The following is a 23,461-nucleotide window of genomic DNA, read 5'->3' as shown; positions in this document are numbered from 1 at the left end:
GTACACTTTTGGACGTGACCAATGTAATCTCTTTTTTTCCTGTCATTATTCATATCTGTATCTTAATATATCTTAAATTTTTTTTAAATAAATCTTTAATAGCTTAAAATTAGTAAAGGAAAGAGAAGAGAAAAAAGGAAAGAAAAAAGAAATGCCTGTCTCTGAAAAATAACGCGGGTCCGACAGGCAGCACTCGAGGTATTTCCTAAATTAAAGGATAGCAGGATAAAACACCAGGCCAGGTCAGCTGCAGAGGAGGGTGGAGTTGGAGTAGAAATCACGTAGCTGCCCGTCTACCCTTCTTCCGGCCCACCTAAGAGGGGGCGGAGACTGCGGGGTTACGTAAGACGCTCGGGGGCGTGGTTAAACCTCTCAGCGATGGCTGCGGTGAGGGTCATTTCGTCACTTTATGGCGGATCCGGCCAGGACTCTATCCAAGTCCATCTTGGACTTTGGAGACTTCCAACCGGTGGCTATGGACAGGTAAGGACGGTACGGGGTCTGGAGGTTTCATCACGGAGGGGTTGCGGGGGTCTTTTCTTGCGGGAGGCCACGGGAAAATCTTGCGGGCTCTGGGAACACGTGACCGGGACCCCAGGACTTTTCTGGGCACCTGGACTGACGTCCTATTCTCTCCCTAGTGGAAGACCCCCGGGATGGAGGGGACCTTGTGGGTGAAACTGAGGCCTGCCACGTGAAGGACCATCTTCTGCAGGATGAATGGGTAAGGGTCGCGTTAGCTTCCTTCGCAAAGTCTCTACCCCGGGCACATTTTCTTAGTGACCGCCCCCTCCTCATCCCTGTAGCCCCTGCTGTGGGCCAGGGTCTGTGCAAACCGCAGAGGAAACAATAAAAGGGAGCTTGCTAGTAGAAAGGGTGAATGCAATATGCACACAACTGTAGACAAACAGTGTAGACCCCGTGAGCCGGGACTATTCTCTGACGGAAGGCACTAAAGTTAAGGAGGACTAGAAAAGTTTTGCAGAAGTTGAATTTTGGCTGAGACTTGAAGGAAGCCAAGAGGCAGAGATGGAGGAGGGAGAAAGTTCAAGACATGGGGGCAGCCAGTGAAAACCACCCAAGGACTTGGGGAATGTGCAAGATGTCTTATTCAAGGTTCACCCTTTGGAAAGAGCCTTGAACTTGTTCAAATCCCAACCTGTTTTCCTTCAGTGACTTTGGACAAGTCATAAGACACACTATAAGACTTGTTTTCTTACCTGTAAAATGAGAGGGTTGGATTTACAAGGACCCTTTGACTTAAAAATCCATGAACTTCTAAGACTTGCTAACAGCTATGAGACAGTAGATTACAAGGAAAAATATGAGAAACAGAAAGAAAGGTAGAAGATAGGGAATTGTGAATCAGAACTAACCTCCCTCTCTACCTTGTAATTATAGGTTTCTGGTGTTGATTAAAATTCCTTAGTTAAGTACCAGCAGTTAAACTTCCTACCCAGACTCAAAATTACTCATTAAACTCAAAACAAAGGGGTTAAGCAAAGTGGTGATTAACATCCAAGCTCTAACATGAGGAGATTACATATATATGAAATAACTGAGCCCCCCAGAGTAGTTTAAATAACCTCTTTTCTAAGGTTACACAGTAAGAACAAGAGAAGTAGGGAAAAGGAGTGAGGAGTCCAACCTTATGCTTCTTAACTTTTAATCTGGTGTTCTCTAAAAGCCATTTTCCACTTTTACTAACCAAATTCTCTTTTTTCCTCACAGGAATTGACTGAACCTGCCTCTTCATGCATGGGCCTACTAAAGCAACTAGGTTAAGTACATTTAAGAGTATACTATGGGGGTGGCTAGGCAGTGAATGGAACATTGACCCTGGAGTCAGGAAGACCTAGTTCAAATCCAGCCTCAGACACTTAACACTTACTAGCTGTGTGACCTTGGGCAAGTCACTTAACCCCAATTGCCCTCCAAAAAAGCTGGGGGGAGGGGAGAGTATACTATGGCATGGTAATTAGTTACTAGATGAATATCTTAGTGTTAGGTTTTCACATTTTAATCTCATTAATAGTCATTCCTCTTGTCTGGCTTTGTGGTTACCCCATGCATTCCTGGTAACACTTTGAAATGGTTTAAGGCCCTACCCTCCCCTTTCTGATTATAGTGTTGGAACAATGTGCTAGAGAGTTCTGATATAGGCTTAGTAGGCAGTATTAGGCTTTGGTTCATGGGGCTCTGGTGCAAACCTCTTTGATGTTGTTGGGGTAAATAAATTGCCCTTCCTGATGGGCTATAGCTTGTCTCATATGTCTGCTTTGTTTAGTTTCAGGTGCTGATCACTGACCGGCTCCCAGCAATTGTGATTTTCTTAGATGCATTTGGTAGGTGTATAATTTGCTAGTGGACTTGTCAAAATCACCTCGTTTAGTTGCTCCTCAACTTCCTAAGGGTTCTTTCGCCATGTGTTTAAACTTGATACATCCTTTTAAAAATGGCCATTCCCCTTATGACCCTTCCTTTTTTTTGAAAGGCAGAGGAATTGGATAAGTGCCAGTGTTGCCATTCCTATGAGAATGACGGAGCCACGTATGCAGACTTGGCTGCTAGTCAACCCTTCCCTGACTGCTTATGTTTTCTCATGCTCAAAAAATGAGGGACAAGTTCAGTCCATCCTGTGCCTCACTATTCTTTCAAAGATTACCCGTACCCAGGGATAGCTTGATGGAAGCCTATCCTGTGGGTTATATGCAAGCTTTCCAGCATGTCGGTGTCCTCTATGACTCCAGACATTCCTAAAGACTTGCTAGAGTAACCCTGAGATGGTTTGAGGCCTCACTCTGCTGTGACTTCGGAGTAAGGTTATAGAAATCTCAGATATTATAGGCTAGACTGGGAAGAGTAAATGTTTGCATGAAAACCAAAACCATGTCTGTGACTCATTTTGGATTCTCTCATCTTTAGGTTTTGGCTTTTCCCTAACTGTGAAGAGGACAGAGGGAGAGTATGGAGAATGGAACCCTCTTCAAGATGTCAGTCACCTCTTGGACTTCAGAACCATTAAATGATATTTAATAATACTTAATGCTCTCAATACACTTTTGCTCTCTAAAATGTTAATATTATAATTATATAATAATAATAAATTATTGCAATTAATGTTTGTGACATGGAATGATCAGTCAGGTCATGGGGTGGGGGTATCATGATAGCCGACTTCCAAGCATTTGAAGATCCAGAGGGCAAAAGTAAGCAATGAGGATTCATAATAGAGAAGGTAGATTTCTGTTCTGGAGCAATAAGAATTGATCTCTATGTGCCTGGGAGATAAAATTCCTTTAAAGTTGAGGATGTAATTTAACTAAATACAGGATATAAACAGTAAATTCAGGGAGGTGGGTTAGAGGGAACACTGGGAAAAGGCCCCTTGGAGAAGGGGGCACCATAGATGGGCTTGGAAATGACCCAGGATGGGCTACTCAGGCAGAATGGAAGCCTCTTCCTTTAAGGACCTAATATTCTACTAAAGGAGATGGTGTACTAGTAAAAAATGTAGAATTGTGAGAGGGGCAGCAGGGAGAGCAATCAGGCTTTGTCACAGTAGTCTAGTTGGATGATGGGAGATTGAAATCCCAGATTCAGAGATGGTCAGGTGGTCCAACTTCATTAAAGAAAGGAATTGGCCCATTGAGGTTGTAGGTAGCAAAGCTGGGATTTGAGGTGATTTTTGTGTATCGTTGCCTCATGGAATGGAAAATGTATCCATGCAATGACCTGGCTTCCTGTCTACTAGTTTTCAGCTCTGCCCACGGAAGCTACCTGTGAAATTCAATTTTCATAAGATTTAATTGGAAAGAATCTCAGAAATCTAGTCCCACCTCATTTGAAAAATGAAATCTGTCCAAAGAGAAGAGACCCAGGTCACACAAATGGAAATGTTAGGATCCAAACCCAAATTCTCAGACTAAATTTTTTACATTGGGTACTTACCTATAAAATGCTCCTTCATAAGGATTTTGGGAATCAAAATATAAAGCTTAAAACTAAGCTATTTGCTGCCTATAGATATTTAGGGCACCCCCAGGATATAACAAATTGAATCACTGAAGTAGAAATAACAGCTGGGATTTTCAATTCCAGGGGTTGGAACCTAAGGGTAAAGTTATAATAGAATTTCCAGGCCCTATGGTAAGAATGATTTGGGGGTGGGGAGGAGTGTGCCTTCCCCTGAGCTTCTGAAATGATGGCCTGTATAAGAGATTTGAATATGATTATGAATATGATTTGCTAATGTGACTTGAAACTAGCTGCTTCCATAATTCATTTCACTTTTGAATTGACAGATAGTTTTGCCTTCGTAAAACAAACCTCTCAGTTCTTGGTCTTCTTTGGTACCAATTCTGAGTCTGCTTCTCTTTAATTTCTTCCCTTAATCTTCCTACCTAGGCCCTCAAGTGAAGTTAGCAGTGATACAACAGAAATTAATCTGTTTAGGAGTCAAGAGATCCTCGTTTCAAACCCCATGTCTGATCATTAACCTGTGCGGGTCTCAGCTTTGTTTTGTTTTTTTTAGTTTACATCATTCATTTCCACAACATTTTGGGTTACAAATTTTCTCCTCATTTTTCCCCTACACACCAAAACAGCGATTCCACTGAATATCCCCTCCCCCAATCTGTTCTCCCATATCTTCCCCCATCCCCTCTCCAACTTTCCTGTAGGGCACGGTGGATCTCTATGCCGCAGTGCCTGTATATCTTATTTCTCAGTTACATGTAAAATAATAATACACATATATTTTAAACATTTGATTTTAAAACTTTGAATTCCAGATTCTTTCCCTTCCTCTTCACCCACCCTTACTGGGAAGATAAGCAATTCAATATAGGTTGTACATGTGTAGCTGTGCAAGACATTTCTATAGTGGATATATTGTGAAAGACTGACTATATTTCTATCCCACCTCCCACTTGTTCTATTCTCTACTTTGATCCTGTCCCTTTTCAAAAGTGGTTGCTTCCAACTATCCCCCTCCCCCCAACCATGCCCTCCTTTCCATCATCCCCTTCTCCCCTACTCTCCTGTAGGGTGAGATGTCCTATTTAGTGTGTATGTCATTCCCTCCCTAAGCCCAATTCAATGAGAACAAGGCTGACTCATTCCCTTTTACCTTCCTGTTCTTCCCTTCCATTGTAAGTTTTCCCTTGCCTCTTCTATATGAGATCCCATTCTATTATTTATTTCTATTCTATTTATCCCATTCTATCTCTCCCCATCTCTCAATTTCACCTTTTAAGTATCATCCCTTCCTATTCAGCTGGTCCTATGCCCTCTCTATGTATACCTGTTCACATGTATACATATACTTACATGTATTCACATGTCCATATATCCTCCTATATAGACATGTATGTATGTATGTATGTATGTATACACATTTCTATTACCTTCAACTATTCTCATACTGAGAAAAGTTTCATAAGTTACAATTACTGTTTTTCCACGTAGGAATGTAAGTAGTTCAAGATCCAAGAGGGAGGGCGCGGCTAGGTGGCACAGTGAGTAAAGTGCCACCCCAGAGTCAGGAGGACCCAAGTTTGGTTCTGGCCTCAGACACATAACACCCACACAAAAAAACTAGCCGTGTAACCTTGGGCAAGTTACTTAACCCCAGTTGCACACCAAAAGGCAAAAAAAAAAAAAAGATCCAAGAGGGAGTTTGACCTTTGGACTGAGGAAAGGAGCGAGACAGCATTAGGATTTTAGGTGTCTGATAGGGGATAAGCAGAAAAGATACAGAAAAAAGAGAGGTGCTTGAAACAAATCTTTTTTTCTCCTTCACAGTTTGGAGGTGGCCAGCCCTGCTCAAAGCTGAGGGTTAGGATTTTTAGTAACTCAGAAAGGGACTTTGAGAAATATTCTTCCCTTCATTTTCCTCAGCTGTAAAATAGTGAGAATAATGCCCTTATTACCTTCTCCCTCTTGGATCTTGTGAGGAAAGCTCTTTGTAAACCTTAAATGTGAGTTATTATCTTCTCTGTAGCTTTTGGGGCTTCCTATAGGCTGGGCTTGGCATGGGGCCTCTAGGGAATCTTTTTGAATGTTGCCAGCAGAGGGCATAAGGGAGGAGGCCCCTAGTAGAAGAAGATGCTGACTTAGAGGAAACTGAAAAGAACTTTTAGAGATGCCTCTGGGGTGGGGAACCTGCAGCCTGAAGGCCACACATGGTCTTCTAGGTCCTTGGGTGTGGCTTTTTGACTGAGTCCAAGTTTTACAGAACAAATCCTTTTATTAAGGGGCTTTGTTCTATGAAGTTCGAATTCACTTGAGGACCTAGAGGGCCACATGTGGCCTGGAGGCCTCAGGTTCCCCACCCCTGGATCCAACCTCATTTCATACATGAGGAAACTGACCTATAGAGACATACCCAAGACCACATGGGTAGTAAGTACAATTCAAACCCAGGTCCTCTGGTTTCAAAACTAATACTCTTAGTCAATTAGTGCCTACTATGTGCCAGGCACTGTTCTTAAGGAGTTCACATCCTAATGAGGGAGAAAACATGCAACATACATACAAGATAACCTGAATAATAAAGAGAAGGCATCATTGGTAAGGGAGATCAGGAAGTCTTCAAACTTATTCTATGGCTTCTCTGCACATCATCTAGTGAGCCTTATTCATTTTACAGATGAAGAGAACAAGCCTGGCAGAGGACGTGACTTGCCCAATGTCACAGAGCTAGTGAGTGGTATAGTCAGGATTTGAACTCAGGACCTCTGGATGCAAATCCAGTGGGGATTGTAATATCCCATATTGACTTCAGCACATCAGTTATTTACTGTGGGCCCAAAACTGCCAAGATGCTATGAACAAATAAGAAGTATGACAGAATCTATGAGCTTTAAAGGATATAAAACAAGTATTTAACTAAATAGTACTGCTTTCTGGGCCTCAATTTCCTCGCCTATAAAAATACTGTTAGACTAGGTGAGTTCTGGGGCAGCTAGGTGGCAAAGTGGATAGAGTGCTGGGCCTGGAGTCAGGAAGACCTGAGTTCAAATCCAAGCTCAAACACTAGCTTTGTGATCCTGGGCAAGTCACTTACCCCTTTTTGCTTCAGCTTCCTCTTCTGTAAAATGAGCTGGAGAGAGAAATGGCAAACCACTCCAGTATCTCTGTCAAGAAAACCCCAAATTGGGTCATGAAGAGTCTGACACAACTGAACGACCGATCCCCAACAGATGAGTTCTAAGGTGCCTTCCAGCTCTAACACTTGGGATTCTGAGTTCACTTCCAGAGAGGATGTGGAGGGAAAGGGCAGTGTTCAGTATGGTTCAGTGGAAAGAGAGCTAGATTTGGAATCGCTACCTGGATTCAAATCCTTTCTCTGTCACTTACTACTTCTGGGACCTTGCGTCCTCCTCTCTGGATCTCAGTTTCCATTTCTGTAAAAATGAGCAATTGGTCTAAGGTTCCTTGAGATATGAGCCTATGGTCTCTGACCCTAAGGACCTCAGAGGAGGGAAGGATTCCTATGGGCAGGGGTGGCCAGGGAAGACTTCCTGGAAGAGATGAGATCTGAAGAGGGTAAGATGCAGGTAGATGAAGGCCCTATCCTTCTAGGAGAGGAAACCAAATCAAAGAGAGAATGGAAGCCTAAGTAATCACTGCTGAGTGGCAGAGGCTCCCCACTATGAACCGTTAAACACACCCTCTCAGCAGGGAAGAAGGAAGTAGGGGTCAGATCACCTCAGGGTGGGGGTGGGGGGAGCCTTGTAAGTGGTGAGGACAAGAACCTCCCAGAGCCCAAACCCACTTCCTATTGCACTTCTCTGTGGTGGCAAGAAGGGAGGAGAACTGAGTTTATGACAGAGTAGATGTGGCTAATCGGCACCCAGCTCCATTGAGAACACGGCTGCCATTCCATCCCAGCAGAGCAGTCACTTGCCTGCTTTCCTTTGGGAGCCATTCTCCCCACTGAAGGCTCCACCTTTACTGCAGTAAGCTTTGGGAGAGGTCTGCCCACTGCTCTCCACAGCTCCACCTCCTAACACCGAGCAATCATGGAAGAAGAGGAAGGTCTGGAGTTTGGCAAACCAGACTTCGTTCTACTAGACCAGGTGACCATGGAGGACTTCATGGACAATCTGAAAATCAGGTAGGAATCAAGAAGACCTGAGTTTTAATCCTGTCTCAGATACTTCCTAGCTGTGTGACCCTGGGCAAGTCACTTAACTTCTGGTTGCCTCAGTTTCCTCATCTGTAAAATGGGGATAATAGCAACTACAAGGGTAGTTGTGAGCTAACACTTTGTGTATACTTTGCAATAATTATTTGTAAAATAATAATAAATGATGATAATAATGATAATTATTATTGGGTACCTAGACAGAGGAAGAGTTCCTGGGCTCTCTGTGTACATGAAGAGATTGGGAAGAATGAGGTTGGAAAGAATTGGGATGAAGAGGTTGGGATGGTTGAACTGTTAGGATGTAGCATAATAACCAGGGATCATACTCATCAGTGGTTGAGAGTAGCTGAAACTGATGGCTGCTTATATAATACATAGCAGTCCATACAGAAGGATGTACTGAGACCTCCAGGCATTTCCTCATGTTTTCTCTCCCCTCTCCCCTCAGGATTAGTGGTTCCCTTCTCTTCTCAATGACCTAGTCATTGGCTCTTCAGGCAGAAAGGAGGGAGCCTCAGAGTTTACATTAGTCTGTCCCTTCCTACCCTACCTCAATCCACCAACCACTTTACTTCGGCTTTTCCCTCATAATCATCATGGGTCTTTCCCAGACTCAATCTGGGCTTTTCTCATACTTAACATGGGTTTTCCCTGCTACCCACTCCCACCCCCTTTCCTCTTCTGTACATTACATGGACTTCCAGCACCCTCCAAACCCCACCCCTTTACTCAACATGGCCTGTCTCCCAGCATAATTCAATGGTGTGGGGGGGAGGGGGGAAATGTTGGATTTAGAACCAAACAATCTGGACTCTGCCATTTTCATCCCTTGTGTGACTTTGAACAAGTCACTTAACTTCACTAGGTTTCTCATCTGTAAAATCAGGGCTGTGGACTAGATCACTTTGGGCAGAGGCCTCCTCCATCTCTATGTCATTCACCAATCCTAAAGTGCTAGGCATCACATGTGATCCCCATAAACTTACGTTCTTTCCAAACAGTAGGGCAGCAGGGGAGGCTGCCCTACCCTTCCTACTCCTCTGGCTTCTGTCACACCCAGGCCTCTGAACAGGAAACAGCTAGGCCCTGAGCCCATGCCCCTCCCTTTGACCCAGTCCTCTTGGGTCTCTCCTTACCCACCTCACTTCTTTCCTCCTCTCCTCTTTCCCTGTAGGGTCAGTCCCTCTCCCTTCTTTCAGGTGTCAATCCCATCCAGGATTTTAAGGTGCAGAACAACAAAAAACAAAACAAAAACAAAACCAGAGATCATCTAGTACACATTCTCCATTTATTAGGAAGTTGAAACTCCAATAGGAGATGGGACTTGATTAAGATCATGTAGAAAACTGGTGTTTTCTGGGAATGTTTTCCATATGTACATAAAAGAATAGGATTTGGGGCTGGAAGGGACCTTAAAAGCCATTTAGAACAACCCCTTCATTTTTCAGATGAGGAAACTGACTTACTATGAGGAAAAATGTCTCGACTCAAGTCACATAGGTAGAAAACTGGTCACAGAACTCAGATGCTTTGATTCTGATGGCCCCCTTACTAGTTGAGTTGTATAGGGCTGTTCCAGGAATTGTCAATCTAAGGAACACATAGAAAAAGTGGCACGTGAGATTATTCTTCCTCCCTCCACATAGTATTCCTGGGAGCCTCTCCCTATTCACCTTCCCCTGAGGCAGCTGGAGCTGGAGCCAGCTTCTACTGGCTCTCCATCACTCCCCCTACCCAATCCACTGCCAAATCTGGTCATTTCTTCCTCTACATCCTCCTAATCCATTGCCTCTCTCCACACAGCCAACACCCCTACCCTCTGGCTTGGACAATGGCTATAAGCCTTCTTGTTGGTTTCTCTGCTTCAAGATTCTTCCCACTCCAATTCATCCTCCAAAGTGATTTTCTTAAAGCACAGGTCTGACCATAATACTCAACCTCCCCTTCCTCCAGTGGTTTCTTATTATCTCTAGGATAAAATAATAACTCTTCTGTTTGTCATTTAAAGCCCTTCACAGTCCTACCTTTTCAACCTTATTATACATCACTATACACACACACACACACACACACACTTTATGGTCCAGTTAAATCAGCCTTTTTATTATTTCTCATATACAACACTCCATTTCCCATAACCATGTCTTTGTAAAGACTATACCACTTTCCTGGAAGGCATTCCTTCCTCACCTTCATGTCTTACTCCCTTCAAGACTCAAATGCTACCTTCTACATAAATCTTCTCTGGATTCGCCCAACTGCCAGAGTCCCCTGACAAAATCACCTTGGATCTATTTTTGTACATATAGTCAATCCTCAACATTCAAGCATTTAATTTTTGAAACTTTAAGCATTCCCATGATTTTATTTTCATGTTGGCCTTCCAGCATGTTCCCACCTATATGTGGTAGGAAAAACATAAGAGATGGAATGCACACAAGTTTGTAGAATGACTGATATTCTTTGAGGTACTTCCCTTCTCTTGTTCATTCTACCATTGTAAAAAGCTCCCATTTAGGGGCGGCCAGGTGGCGCAGTGAGTAACAGCACCAGCCTCAGAGTTGGGATGACCTGGGATTGAATCCGGGCTCTGATACTTAGCACCACACCCAGAAATAACTGGCCATGTAACCTTGAGCAAGTTACTTAACCCCAGTTGCTTAAAAAAAAAAAAGCTCCCATTCATTCATTGCATATTTTCATTGTCTGTCTTTAAAACTCAAGTTTTGTGTTGCAGTTATGCCCTCAAATCATGGTAAAAGTCCTCTGGGCTCTCAGGTGATGCCAAAATCTCTTGCAGTTTAGTGATTAAGGTCTCAACAACCTCTCCCTTGGTTTTCAGAGGGTGACCAAGGTAGAGAGTGTTACAGCCATGTAGTATATAGTACAACACCATCACACTACCATCTGGCATGATGGAAGGTAAGATCCAGGTTAAAAAATGTTTTAGTTTTAAGAATTGCATTTACTGTACAGTCTTTATGGTATGCTAGATTTCATGTCTTATGAAAAGTGAATACTGTCTGAAATCAATGGGTTTTTAAATTGAGATGTTAACACAAAATGTGTTCTAGAGAATTATTAGTAAAAAAAATGGTTTGCATGTTACCAGTTGTATTTTGTGCATTTCGTTTTATGGGTTATTCCTTGATTAATGTGTTAGGAAAAGTGCATATTATCAGAATTAACATTTTCTTATAAAGAATTATATGCAGAAAAGTATATATTTAGCAATCTCTAGCAAAAGATTACAGTTTTTGGTGGTTGCTGGAAACTAAATCCCCATTTCCCATAAGTTCCATGTATTTACATTCATATTTTTCCCTTTCATGATGTTTTCTAGGAATGTTACCTCCAGGAAAATTGAAGATTGACTGTGACTCCCATAGAGTATCTCCATTTATAGAATACAAGCTACTTGAGGACAGGGATTATTTCATTTTTATTTTTATATCTGTAGTGCCTAGCATGATGCCTAGATCATAGTGGGTGCCTCATAAATGTTTATTGGTTGATTGAGTAATGTATCCCTTGATGCCCACAGGTTTGAGAAAGGCCGGATCTACACATATATTGGTGAGGTGGTAGTATCGGTGAATCCATATCGGGAGCTGCCCCTTTATGGGCCAGAGGTGATTGCCAAGTACCAAGGACGAGAGCTCTATGAGCGCCCCCCCCACCTCTATGCCGTAGCTGATGCTGCCCATAAGGCCATGAAGCGCAGGGCTAAGGATACCTGCATTGTCATCTCAGGTCAGCCTTGACTTCTCTACTTAGCTCTCCCTCTTCCTTCCCTAGGGACCCACCCCCTCTCCCAGAAACCTGTCCTTTTCCCATTCCCAGAGAGACTTCCCCCTATTTTGTGCTTCCCACATTTTGTGCCTTGTGATCCCTCAAACTCCAACTCTTCTCTCCTTCACCCCTTTGCTCAAAGAGGGAAGTTTGCTCAGTGTGAGGAGTCGGATTGCTGTTAGAGCCTATTTGGCACCCTTTGACCCCATCCCCAGGGACCTGCTCTCTCCATGTCTTACTGTAACTTGAGCTTGGACTCTGCCTTAGACAGTCAGGCCATAGAGATCTTAGCCAGGTGTGTGGGTGGGGTCTCATTGTGTCCGTGTCTGTCCATCCTCCAGGGGAGAGTGGGGCAGGCAAGACAGAAGCCAGCAAACACATCATGCAGTACATTGCAGCCATCACCAATCCCAGTCAGAGAGCAGAGGTGGAGAGGTAAGAGGATGAGGTGGGAACAAGAGGACTGGGCACAGAGGAGACTGAGAAGAACCCATGCTCTTTCCCTTGCAATGGGCAGCTAGCTTCACCTCTCTAGAGGCCCAGTGTCCTCATCTTCAAAATGAAAGGATTGAACTATCTGATGTCTACGTTTCCTTAGAGCTGAAACGTTCTCAGCTCCATATTCCCAAGACCCTTCCAAATGACATTCTATTTCCTACATTCTAAGATTCTTCCCAAGTGTAAAATGTTATGTTCCAATGTCCCTTACAGCCCTGACCTTTGTATTCTAGTACATTCTGTCTCTGACCTTCTATGTTTTAAGGGTCCTTTATGCACTAATATTCTATGTTCTGCATTCTGAGGGCCTTTCTAGTGATAAGAGGCTATCCTAGAGTTTCATTCAGCTCTGACTTAGAAATTTATAATTGGGTCAGAGCTGGAAGAGGGACAAGACACCCCATTCATTCTCCTCCTGCACCAGATTCAGAAGTCATGTGATATGGTATGGTATGATGAGTTTGGGATGCTAGAAACATCCCTGAACTGATGGTCAGGAGACCCATTCACTTCCCATCTCTCCCTGTACTACAACCAACTCATTGTGTGAGCTTGAGTAAGTCTCTCTCTGGTCTGTTTTCTAACCTGTAAAATGCTGGTCCTTGACAAGCTGTAGGACAATATAGAAATGGGAGTTCTCAGGTATATGTCCGAATTGTCTTCCCCTTTAGAAGGTAAGCTCCATGAGGGGAGCAACTGTTTCACTTTTGCCTTTTTAACACTAGTGCCTAGAACATAGTAGGCACTTAATGCTTGCTTCCTTGATTAATTGTCCAATCAATCAGCCATTTCATAAATAATAGTTTATTAAATTGCTATTCCTAGTCCAGCTCTCTGCCAGACATTATAAAGGCAAGAGAAAACCTAGTTCCTTCCTTCTAGGAGCTTTCATTATGACTAGGTAGAGGATGACTAGAGAGCAGCATAGAATGTTACATTGTGTGGTAGCAAAATAATGCTAGGATGCTGACATTTCTAAAGTTCTGTCCCTACAACCACCCACTGACGTTGACAGTACAAGTTGTCTATTCCCATTTTACAGATGAGGCAACTGAGGTTAAAATTAATTACTAGCTAGTAATTGTAGATTGGGGATTTGGGCTCTGGTCTACTCACTCCAAGTCCAGTGCTTTTTTTTTACTGCTGAACAGTATAAAAGAACAGGGAAAGGAGAGTTTGGTATAGGTTGGAATAGTTTAAAGGAAGAGAGTAGACTTGGTCTTGATATCTGTCTTCTTGAGAAATGGCAGAATGCTTGTGAATCCTGGCGTGATGAGAAGAGCATTGGATTTGGAGTCAGGAAACCTGAGTTTAAGTTATGATTGCTACAAGCCATGTGATATTGACTAAGTCCTTTCAACTTTCTGAATCTCAGTTTCATCATCTATAAAATGGGGCTAATAATTTTCCCACTGGCTGCCATGTACAGGGAAGCCCTTTGGTAAACTCTAAAGTGTTATAGAAAAGAGGGTTGTTTTGTGTTGTTGCTGTTATCTGAGTTCACTTCTGCTCCCCAGAGCTGATAAACTGTTGATTTGCTTTAGTCTCATGGAGACCAGCCATCATGATAAGGGCCAAATACTGGGCCATATCCTGGCCTCCTGAGCCCCTTTCTACTATAACAATCATCTCTTCTGTGCCTTCCCAACTTTACCCCCTAAAAAAAAAGGGTCAAGGATGTGTTGCTCAAATCAACATGTGTACTAGAGGCCTTTGGCAATGCCCGCACCAACCGCAACCACAACTCCAGCCGATTTGGCAAGTACATGGACATCAACTTTGACTTCAAGGGAGACCCAACAGGGGGCCATATCCACAGCTACCTGTTGGAGAAGGTAGGCCAATTGAATGGGCATGGGGAAGGAGGGCAGAGGGAAAGGGCATCATCTCACCTGGCTCCTAGTCAAAGTCTGGAAACATCTCTATATGATAGAAGGATCCCTACCCTAGAAGACAGTGAGGAGACCGGGCTTCTAAGTCCCAACTCCTTCCCTGACTCATTCCATGACCTTGGACATTTGACTTCTTTGGGCCTCAGCTGGCTCACGTATTAAATGAGGAGAGCAACATTTTGTTTGTTCTTATGGATCCAATCCTACTCTAGGTGCTATGGCAGAAACTAGAAGAAACAAAACGAGAAGCCCCATTCACTTTCAGAGTCTCATCTTCAGTTAGGAAATCTGCTTTTAAATTCCAATTATTAGCTGTATGACCCTGGGTTGTACTTAGTATCTCTGGGTTTTAGTTTTCTCATCTGTCAAATGAGGACAATGATACTAGGTTGTTCTGAGGAAGGTATTTTGTACATTTTAAAGTCATAGGGAAATGGGAACGTATATAGAAAATATACCTACATATGTATACACATATGTGATGTGTATGTATGTGTATATATACATATATGTATGTGTGTCCCAAAAGTCTTTGTGAAGTATAAATACTACAAATTTAGCCAAAAAAAACCCCAATGATTTGAAAGTTTAATTATTTAAATTTCTTCTGCACTTATTTAGTTTTGTGAATTTTGAATAATAAGTTTTTAATTTTAAAAAGACAGGGCACCCTGTCACTCACTTTGCATTGTGTGTAAGACAGTTTCTGGATTCCACTTTTTCAGATAAGTAAATGGGTAGAAGAAGTCCTCTTGCTTAGACACCTCAGTCACGTATATATATATATATACTTGTGCATGGGAACCATTGCCTTACTTGCCAGTAAGGTTTAGCTCAGGCTAAATTATGTATACATAAGTTTGTAAGAGAGATACAGAGTATCTCTGTGGGGTCCAGGGTGTGAAGACCACCATTACTAATCAGGTGGATCAGGGAAGGCTTCCTGGAGGAGGTACCATTTGACCTGGGCCTTGAAGGAAGAAGCTGAACCAGACAACGTCTTGAAGTCCCATTCAGCTTTGAGATATGATTCTCTGAAACATTTACTGCAAGTCTATCTCATGCCCAGCCCTGTGTTTTAGGCTTTGTAGGGGAAACAAAGAGGTCCATGGAATCCTAGAATCTTAAGAGTTGAAAGAATGTTTGGTCCCAACTATGCTTTCAGTTCTTGTCCTCTAATCACTTACAGCCTAGCTGGACAGAGTAGGTAGAAGCAGGGGAAGCAATAAAATCTTAGATTGTCTGGTAGAGATGGGGTCAGGAGGCCTCCGCTATTGCCTGTGCCTGGAGTGCCCTCCTTCCCCATCCTTTCAAGGTAGATTCCAGTATTCCTTCTTCCTGATCCTCCTGGTAACAATCTTAGCCCTCAGACCTCACACAGAACTTTGTTTTGTACCTCTCCATGTACTCATTGCTCAATATTGGGCTTTATCAAGATCAGTGGTGTTGTCTTATCTCTCTACCAGATTGTAAACTTTGTGAGTTCAGGACCATGTTTTAGCTAAACTTTGTATTTCTCTTCCCCATGGCGCTTTGTACACAACTTATATTTAATAAATATAGTGAGAAAGTGAATCAATCCATCAATTGTGAAAGACGGATTAGACATCCAAGTTTAAGTCCTGTGAAACTCTGAATGAATAAAGTAGAAGTTGAGACGGCTCTTAAGTGACTAGTAGGCATTGCATTGGAAGAATATCCAGGGGAAGTGAGGAAAGGCTGGGGTTGTGGGTGGAGAAGGAAGGGTTGGAGCTTCACAAGACCCTTATCCCCTCTTTATCTTCCTTCAGTCTAGAGTCCTTAAGCAGCATTCTGGGGAGAGGAATTTCCACTCATTCTACCAGGTAAGGGATGGGGCAGACCAGAGGCTGGAAGAGGGGCAGTTGGGAACACTAGGGTGAGGCAAGGCACCTAAAATCTCTTGCCCTCAGTTTCCCCAACTCTAAAATGAGAGAATTGGAGTAGGTGATCTTTAAGGTCCTTTGATCTGTAAAATAGGTTGGTGGGTAGGTGACCAAATGACCCCCAAATTCCATTTTACCTCTGAATCCACAATCCTATGATTAAATGGATTGAGGAGGAAAAAAGGGAGGCAGCTAAACCAGGACTTGTCTTAAGCCTTAGTGAGAACTATTGATAAAAAGCCTGAGGGCATGAGGGGAAGGATTAGGGCACCAGAAACCAGAAAGCTCTCAAATGGGATACCCCTAGAAGTCTGGAGAAGACATGTTGAGTCAGATCTAAAAACTTTGTGGGCCTCCATCTCCCCTCCCCATACGTCTGACCTTCAACTCAATGACTAGGGAGAGACGGGAAGTACCACAGCCCCACCCCTGCAGTTCTGTCAGTCAGACCTGGGGAAATCTAAAAGGAAGCACCCCCCTCACCCCTTACCTCCTTATCCCTGCCCCTCACACTCTCCACTGGTCATTCTTATGCTCATTTGATGGTGTGGGCCTATGGGCCAGGTATGTGACATGTATCATGAATGTCTTATACAGGACTATGAGTGTGGGGCCATGTGTGACTGTGTATATAAGTCTGTGTGCCCATGTGTTTGAGTAAGTGAATATCTTGGTTTGTGTCTAACAGTATGTGCCTGTGTGGAAGCAGATATATGAGGTTCCCTGATCCTCCCAGGTTGTGTGATGTTTGCGTGGGACTCTATGAGTGTGTCATTATGTGACATACCCTTAGTACCCCTTTGGAAGGTGTGTCAGGGCACAGCAGAGAGGGTTAGGGTTGGTTGAGGTTGGACAGATTGTTGCCACATGCTGACGGCCCCTTTTTTCCCCACTCCTATTTCCTTTTCTTTCCCTTCCTCCAGCTGCTGAGGGGGGCCAAGGATGACCAACTGGAGGCTCTGAACTTGCAAAGGGACCCAGCCTTATACACCTTTACCCAGCAAGGGGCAGGGCTTAGCGTGAGTACTGAGGGAAGAGAGGGTTAGAAACAACTCACCACATCCTCAAACTGAACAGGACACAGATGGATGACCCCTTGTAGTAACCCAGGCTTCAGTAGTTTTTAGCAGCTCAAAGAGTTCTGAATATTCCAGTCTGGCTGTGTGACCTTGGACATACCATGTAAACTTTCTGAGTATTAGCTTCTACACTTATGAAATAGGGATAATAATACTAACACTAAGAAATAGGGACAATGTACTATCTTATATAGTTATGAGGAAGGTTCTTTGTTAAGCACCATAGAGATAAAATGTAATATTATGATTTATTGTTGGAAAGAAACTTCTAGGTGTTTAGTCTCTGATTTTCCAGGGAATTCATACATCCTTCATGGAATTCCCCCTTCCTCCTGGGAAATGCTGAAGTCTGATTCCCCTTAGCATGGGGAACTCCTCTAACCTGGTCTAACTGAGACTGGGGAAGCCCAGAGAGAAGGAGTCTTCTCTACTCCAAGTTCAGCTGTATGACCTGGGTTACTGAAGACAAAGTTGAGTGTGGGTGTCAGTGAAACCAGCTTCACATCTCACCCCACCCTATTCTCCAGTCCTCAGATAGTGATGAGGCCAACTACCGGGCTGTGACCCAGGCCATGAAGGTTATTGGCTTTAGCCCTGATGAGATGGACTGTGTGCACCGTATCCTCGCGGCCATCCTGCACTTGGTAAGCCCTGAGAGGTGAAACCTACCTCCTTACGTAAGGAGGGAAGGGGAGAAGGGGGTGCTTCCTTCTGGATTTCCCCAGATCTGGCAGACAGAACAGCAGGGGTGGGGCTCTGGCACTTCCCATCTCCCATGATATCAATGGGATCAGAGGGATGGAGAGGGAGGTGGAAGTGGGGTAGGGAGAGTTCTGGTCTCTGGTTAACAAAGGCAGGGTAAGAGTTGTTGAGGACATCACTAGACAGAGAAAAGATCACTGAGAAAGTCCTTTCTTCTGCTTGTTCCTATTTTCCTTTTATGATCCTCTCTGGTACATACCACCCCTCTCCTCATCCCCCACCCCAAACTGGTATTTAGCTATTATCTAGCCTCAATTTGTTCAATGAGCCCCGGGCTTAGAGAGACAAAGAAAGTGATGGGGAAAGGGAAAGGATAGTGGTGAGAAGAGGAACCAAGGAAGTTGATAATTAGTCACGGAGATTTCCCAAGAGTTCCCTTCTAGACAGATCTATGCCTCTCCTGTTAAGGCTACATAGATGTTAACATTTGATTTCAGCGAAGGTTGATTTAAAAAGGAGGATGGGGGCGGCTAGGTGGCGCAGTGAGTAAAGCACCAGCCCCGGAGTCAGGAGGACCTGAGTTCGGTTCTGGCCTCAGACACTTAGCACCCACACAAAAAAAACTAGCCGTGTAACCTTGGGCAAGTTACTTAACCCCAAATGCCCTCCAAAAGGCAAAAAAAAAAAAAAAGTTTAAAAAGCTGTGGATAGAGCTTGCCTCAAAACCAGTCCCACCTGGGCTTGGGCACATGTGACTCTGGGAAAGTCACTAAGTTCATGCTATGGGCAATTTTCTAAGATAGTGGGTTTCAGAATTTTATTGGTAGAAGGAATGTCCTTATCTGTGAGTTCCCTGTACTAACGATGTCACCAGCCCAGTCCTTGTCCCCTTCATTGAGCACCTATTGCAAACAATTCTCTGCCAGGCACTGGGGTGAATATAAGCCTCCTTTGCCCCCTTGAAGCTCACAATTCAGTAAGGAGATAAAGACACAGAGAAATACTGCTAACCATCTTACACAGAGTTACATGATAAGTATCTCTGACAGGTCTAAGTGAAGTACTCTGAGATCTGAGGGAAAAGTTGTTACTGATTGGTTCTGGAGCAGGGAAGGCTTCCCTGAGGAGGTAGCACCTTAAACTGGATTTTACAGGAGGAATAGGAGAAATTCAGCAGGTGGCAAGGCAGAAGGGGGCAAAGTAAGAGAAGGGACAGAGAGGAGGAAGTGTAGGGCATGAATGAGGGTGGGGAAGAACAGAGCATAGACTTCTAGATGTTTGGATTTGGGTTCGTAGAGGCAAAATACAAAACAAAGAAGACATAAATGTTATGTGTAGGCAGTAAGTGCTATAGAAGTTGCAGTATGTTTTAATGGAAAGTGTCCTGGATTTAGAAAACCTAATTGTGAATCTTGGTTTCGTATCCCCTTAGGTAAGTCCCTTAACCACTCTTGGCCTCAGGTTCCCTATATGTAAAATGGGGGTGGGGTTGAATTAGATGGCCTCTAAGGCCCCTTGAAGATTTAAACCTATGATTTCTATTTACATAAAAAATTGACAATTTATTTGATATTCCACACTTGTGGACCCCACCTCCACAAAGGACAGTGGGAAGGGGTGTGAGAAACCTATGATCTGATAAAAAGGAAGATCATGGAGGAAGGGGGCAGTAATGTGAACGGAGGTAACACAGCAGAAGGGTTTAGGGAAAATGGAGAAGAGATGGCTATGCCTGGAGCAGAGCTGGGGAGAACAGACAGATGTAAGTTGAGACTAAACCAAGGTGCTCCTTGAATGTCAAGTAGAGAAGTACAGGTTCCATTTAATTTTGTTGTTCAGTTGTGTCTGACTCTGTGACCCCTTCTGCGGTTTTCTTGACAAAGATACTGGGGTGATTTTCCATTTCCTTCTCCAATTCATTTTACAGATGGGGAAATTAAGGCAAACAGGTGCCTTAATTAATTTAACTAAATTAAATTAATTAAACTGTGTGCCCAAGGTCACACAGCTAATAATTGTCTGTCCCAATTAAGGGAGATGATGAGTCTTCCTGACCTCAGACTGGCACTCTATCCATTGCGCCACCTAGCTACCTCCTATTCAATTTATCAAGTATTTATTGAATACCTACTATGTTCCTGGCATTGTGCTAAGAGTCAGGGATACAAGCACATAAATGCCCATAAAGAGCTGCTATTCTGCTTTGAACATTCTGGGGTCCCACATGGGCTCTAAGTACAAGTGGGGAAATTATTTGGTTGCCAGGGCAATATTCAGTTTGTGGAGACCGAGTCAGGATTGGAGGTGGCAGAGAAGATGCTGGTGGACCATGTGGCAAAACTGACAGCCACACCCCCGGAGCTGGTGATGCGTTCCCTCCTGTCTCGAACTGTGGCGTCTGGGGGTCGGGAGCTCATTGAGAAGGGTCACAGTGCCTCGGAGGCACAATACGCTCGTGACGCCTGCGCCAAGGTACCTAGGGAAGGCAGTTTGGAGAGCCCCTCAGAACCCCTGTGATGCCTCCCTCTTTAGCTGTCACCCAACCTCATTCTCTGCCCCAGAGTCAGACTAAATGATCTCTAAGCTTTCTTCCAGTTCTAACATTCTATGTGCTAAGTTCTAAGTTCTCTTCAGCCTTAGCAGTCTATATTCTAAGTCCCAGGTTCGAACTCCCTTCAGTTCTGACATTTTGTGTTCTAAGAGCCTTTCTAACATTGCAGATTCTATTTGAGCTTTAATTCCATAGTCCTCAACTGCCTGCTTTCCTGGGCAAGCACCTCTTTCCTGATCCTAAAACATAATTACACCAGTCCCGGCCCTACAAGGTTCAACACCATCACTCTATCCCAAGCCTTTGCTTGGCTCCAGTCTGGGTTAAGGTCCTCACTCCTGCTATATACACTCTCCCCATAGAAAACTGAGAACCCCCTCATGGCTATTGAGTGTCAGCTTTTCTAGTCCAGGGAGGGAATTGCTTTGGAAGTCCACCTAAGTCCAGCCTCTGCGGACCCTCAGAAATGAGAGCAGTCTTTCCACCCTGGCCCCTCTGCAGGCAATATATGAACGGCTGTTTGGCTGGATTGTGGGGCGCATCAATGAAGTAATGGAAGCACGAGGCCGGGATCCCCGGCGCGATGGCAAGGACACAGTCATTGGAGTGTTGGACATCTATGGCTTTGAGATCTTCCCTGATAACAGGTAACTCCCTCTACCTAACTCCTTGACACTGACCATCCCCATATCTTTAGTAGCCCTTTCATCTCCTCCAAAGTCTTCCCATCTCTCTGCCTCTTCAATGTCACCCGTCTCACCAACATTCCCCAAGACTAGGCCAACGTCTCCACCTATCTTGCCAATGTCTCATCTTGCAATACTGAACACGCTGGATCTACCTGAATCCAGATAGACACCTGGGGCCAGCTAAGAGCAAATATCTTTTTCCTACTGCTATATCAATGGTTTCAATTGCCAAAGACAATGTTTACATTCTTTCAACTAGGAGATTAGGGTGGTATATGGTGGTCATGGGAATTGGGCAGAGCCCTTGCCTCTTCCCTAGAGTGGATAGAATCATATTGTAACTATTTAGAGATTCTAGAGTAGGCAAATGGGAGGAGGGAGGAGAGAAGGGGAGCGGGGAGAGGGCAATACTTAACCCAAAAGAACAACTCTAAGGGTGGGATTTCTCGAAAGGGATATTTTGGAGAAAACTTTCCAAGCCCTCCCCATCCATTACACCATGTAGACACTTGCCTCCTTTGTTAAGGGAGATGATAACTAATGGTCACGTACCTTCTGGGACCCTATGGTGTTTTGTCCCCCACTAATGCCTACCCACTCCCAACAACTGACCAGCTTTGAGCAATTCTGCATCAACTACTGTAACGAGAAACTCCAGCAGCTGTTCATCCAGCTTATCCTGAAGCAGGAGCAGGAGGAATATCAGCGGGAGGGCATCACCTGGCAGAGCGTGAGTGCCCGGCGGGATCAGGGACAGGGTGCAGAAGACGGAGTGGGGGAGAGTGCCTGCTAAGTCACAGGATCACTCCTGAACATGGCCAAATATAAACAGCATGGCTGTGCTGGGCATGTATCGTGGGGGAAAGAAGACTAACCTTGTAGCCAAAGACACAAGTTCAAATCCCTGCTGTCATATGACCTTGGGCAAATCCCTTCTTCTCTCTGGGTCTCAATTTCCTCATCTGTCAAATGAGATCGTAATCCTTGCACCATCTACCTCACAGGATTGATTCGAAGAAAGCTTTTGTAAATTTTAAATCCTCATCGTTTGCACTCTAAATTAGCTAGGATTATTATAGGGGTGGGGCACAGAAGGTTCATTTGGAAGGAAAAACAGGACTGAGGATTAAACGAGTGCCCATATCCAGTCTCGTTAGGGGCAGGGGATTAAGTGACTTTCCCAAGGTCTATAAGGAGCAAAGCTAAGATTCAAACCCAATTTTTCTGAGTGTACATTCAGTGTTCTTTCTATTACACTATGTTATCAGTTCAGACTGCAGCAGTCGGAAGACTTTTTGGTAGAGATGTCACAAGAGTGGTGGGTCTAGAGGAACAGTTAGGATTTGGGGATACCTAGGAAGGATATGGGAAGGCAGGGGAAACGGGGAACGGCCAAGGTGGGTTTGGGAAATGGTCAGCTTGGCTGGAGTGGAGGGCTTGTGTGGGGGGTGCAGTGGGCCTAGATTTTGGAGGAGCTTGAATGCCAGGATCAGGAAGCTGAATTGATTTTCTTTCCTCTCTCCTTGCCCCTCAATCCCAGATTGAATACTTCAATAATTCAGCCATCGTGGAGCTGGTAGAGAGGCCCCATCGGGGTGTGCTAGCCATACTGGATGAGGCCTGTTGCACTGTGGGCACTGTGACGGACCGCCTATTCCTTCAGAGCCTGGACACCCACCACCGTCACCACCCCCACTACACCAGCCGTCAGGTATCTGTCCTCTGACTTCCTCAATCCTGTCTGGCCCAGCAGTATCCCTGTTCTCCCTTCACCCTGGCTGTCCACTCCAAGGACACTGTCCTCACTTTCCTCCACTCCCCATTCCCCCAGCAGCACACAATGCCCAAGTAATGTAGCAGAAGGACCCTAAGCCTAGGAGCCTGGACACCTTGGTTTATTTCTGGCCTAACTATTAACTCACTGAATTCAATTCAGTTCATTCATCTATCAAGTCAGCGGGGCAGCTAGGTGGCACAGTGGATAGAGTGGCCTTCTGAAGTCAAGAAAATTCATCTTCCTGAGTTCAAATCTGGCTTCAGACACTTAACAGCTGTGTGACCCTCGGCAAGTCACTTAATCCTGTTTGCCTCAATTTCCTAATCTGTAAAATGAGTGGGAGAAGGAAATGGCAAAGCACTCCAGTATCTTTGCCAAGAAAACCCTAAATGGGGTCATGAAGAGTTGGATACCACTGAAAC

General features: G+C 44.2%; 1 protein-coding gene, 1 long non-coding RNA gene and 1 other non-coding gene across 3 annotated transcripts in view; all 3 read left to right on the top strand.

The window, feature by feature from the left end:
- The first annotated feature begins 324 nt into the window (after positions 1–324).
- LOC138163144 (uncharacterized) lies at positions 325–3,120 on the top strand. Its single transcript, XR_011168805.1, has 5 exons — positions 325–483; positions 642–724; positions 1,732–1,780; positions 2,288–2,345; positions 2,926–3,120. It is a non-coding gene; the product is annotated as an uncharacterized lncRNA (long non-coding RNA).
- LOC138163269 (small nucleolar RNA SNORA9) lies at positions 2,710–2,844 on the top strand. Its single transcript, XR_011168864.1, has one exon. It is a non-coding gene; the product is annotated as a small nucleolar RNA SNORA9 (small nucleolar RNA).
- A 4,715-nt stretch (positions 3,121–7,835) lies between the features above and the next one.
- Positions 7,836–23,461, top strand: part of MYO1G (myosin IG) — a 32,430-nt gene continuing 16,804 nt past the window's right edge. The window contains exons 1-11 of the mRNA XM_069090582.1: positions 7,836–8,122; positions 11,700–11,908; positions 12,289–12,382; positions 14,115–14,280; positions 16,128–16,181; positions 17,165–17,260; positions 17,848–17,964; positions 20,288–20,494; positions 21,075–21,220; positions 21,878–21,992; positions 22,803–22,973. Coding sequence (XP_068946683.1) covers positions 8,028–8,122; positions 11,700–11,908; positions 12,289–12,382; positions 14,115–14,280; positions 16,128–16,181; positions 17,165–17,260; positions 17,848–17,964; positions 20,288–20,494; positions 21,075–21,220; positions 21,878–21,992; positions 22,803–22,973 — 1,470 coding nt within the window. The 5' untranslated portion in view covers positions 7,836–8,027. The remainder of the gene's footprint in view (positions 8,123–11,699; positions 11,909–12,288; positions 12,383–14,114; positions 14,281–16,127; positions 16,182–17,164; positions 17,261–17,847; positions 17,965–20,287; positions 20,495–21,074; positions 21,221–21,877; positions 21,993–22,802; positions 22,974–23,461) is intronic.

The sequence above is a fragment of the Petaurus breviceps genome, unplaced genomic scaffold, assembly GCF_028583685.1.
Source record: "Petaurus breviceps papuanus isolate PSGF00001 unplaced genomic scaffold, PetGlider_PUasm1.0 187, whole genome shotgun sequence".
NCBI lineage: Eukaryota > Metazoa > Chordata > Mammalia > Diprotodontia > Petauridae > Petaurus > Petaurus breviceps.
Note: the sequence above shows the minus strand (reverse complement) of the source record. Positions and strands in the feature narration are given on the sequence as shown.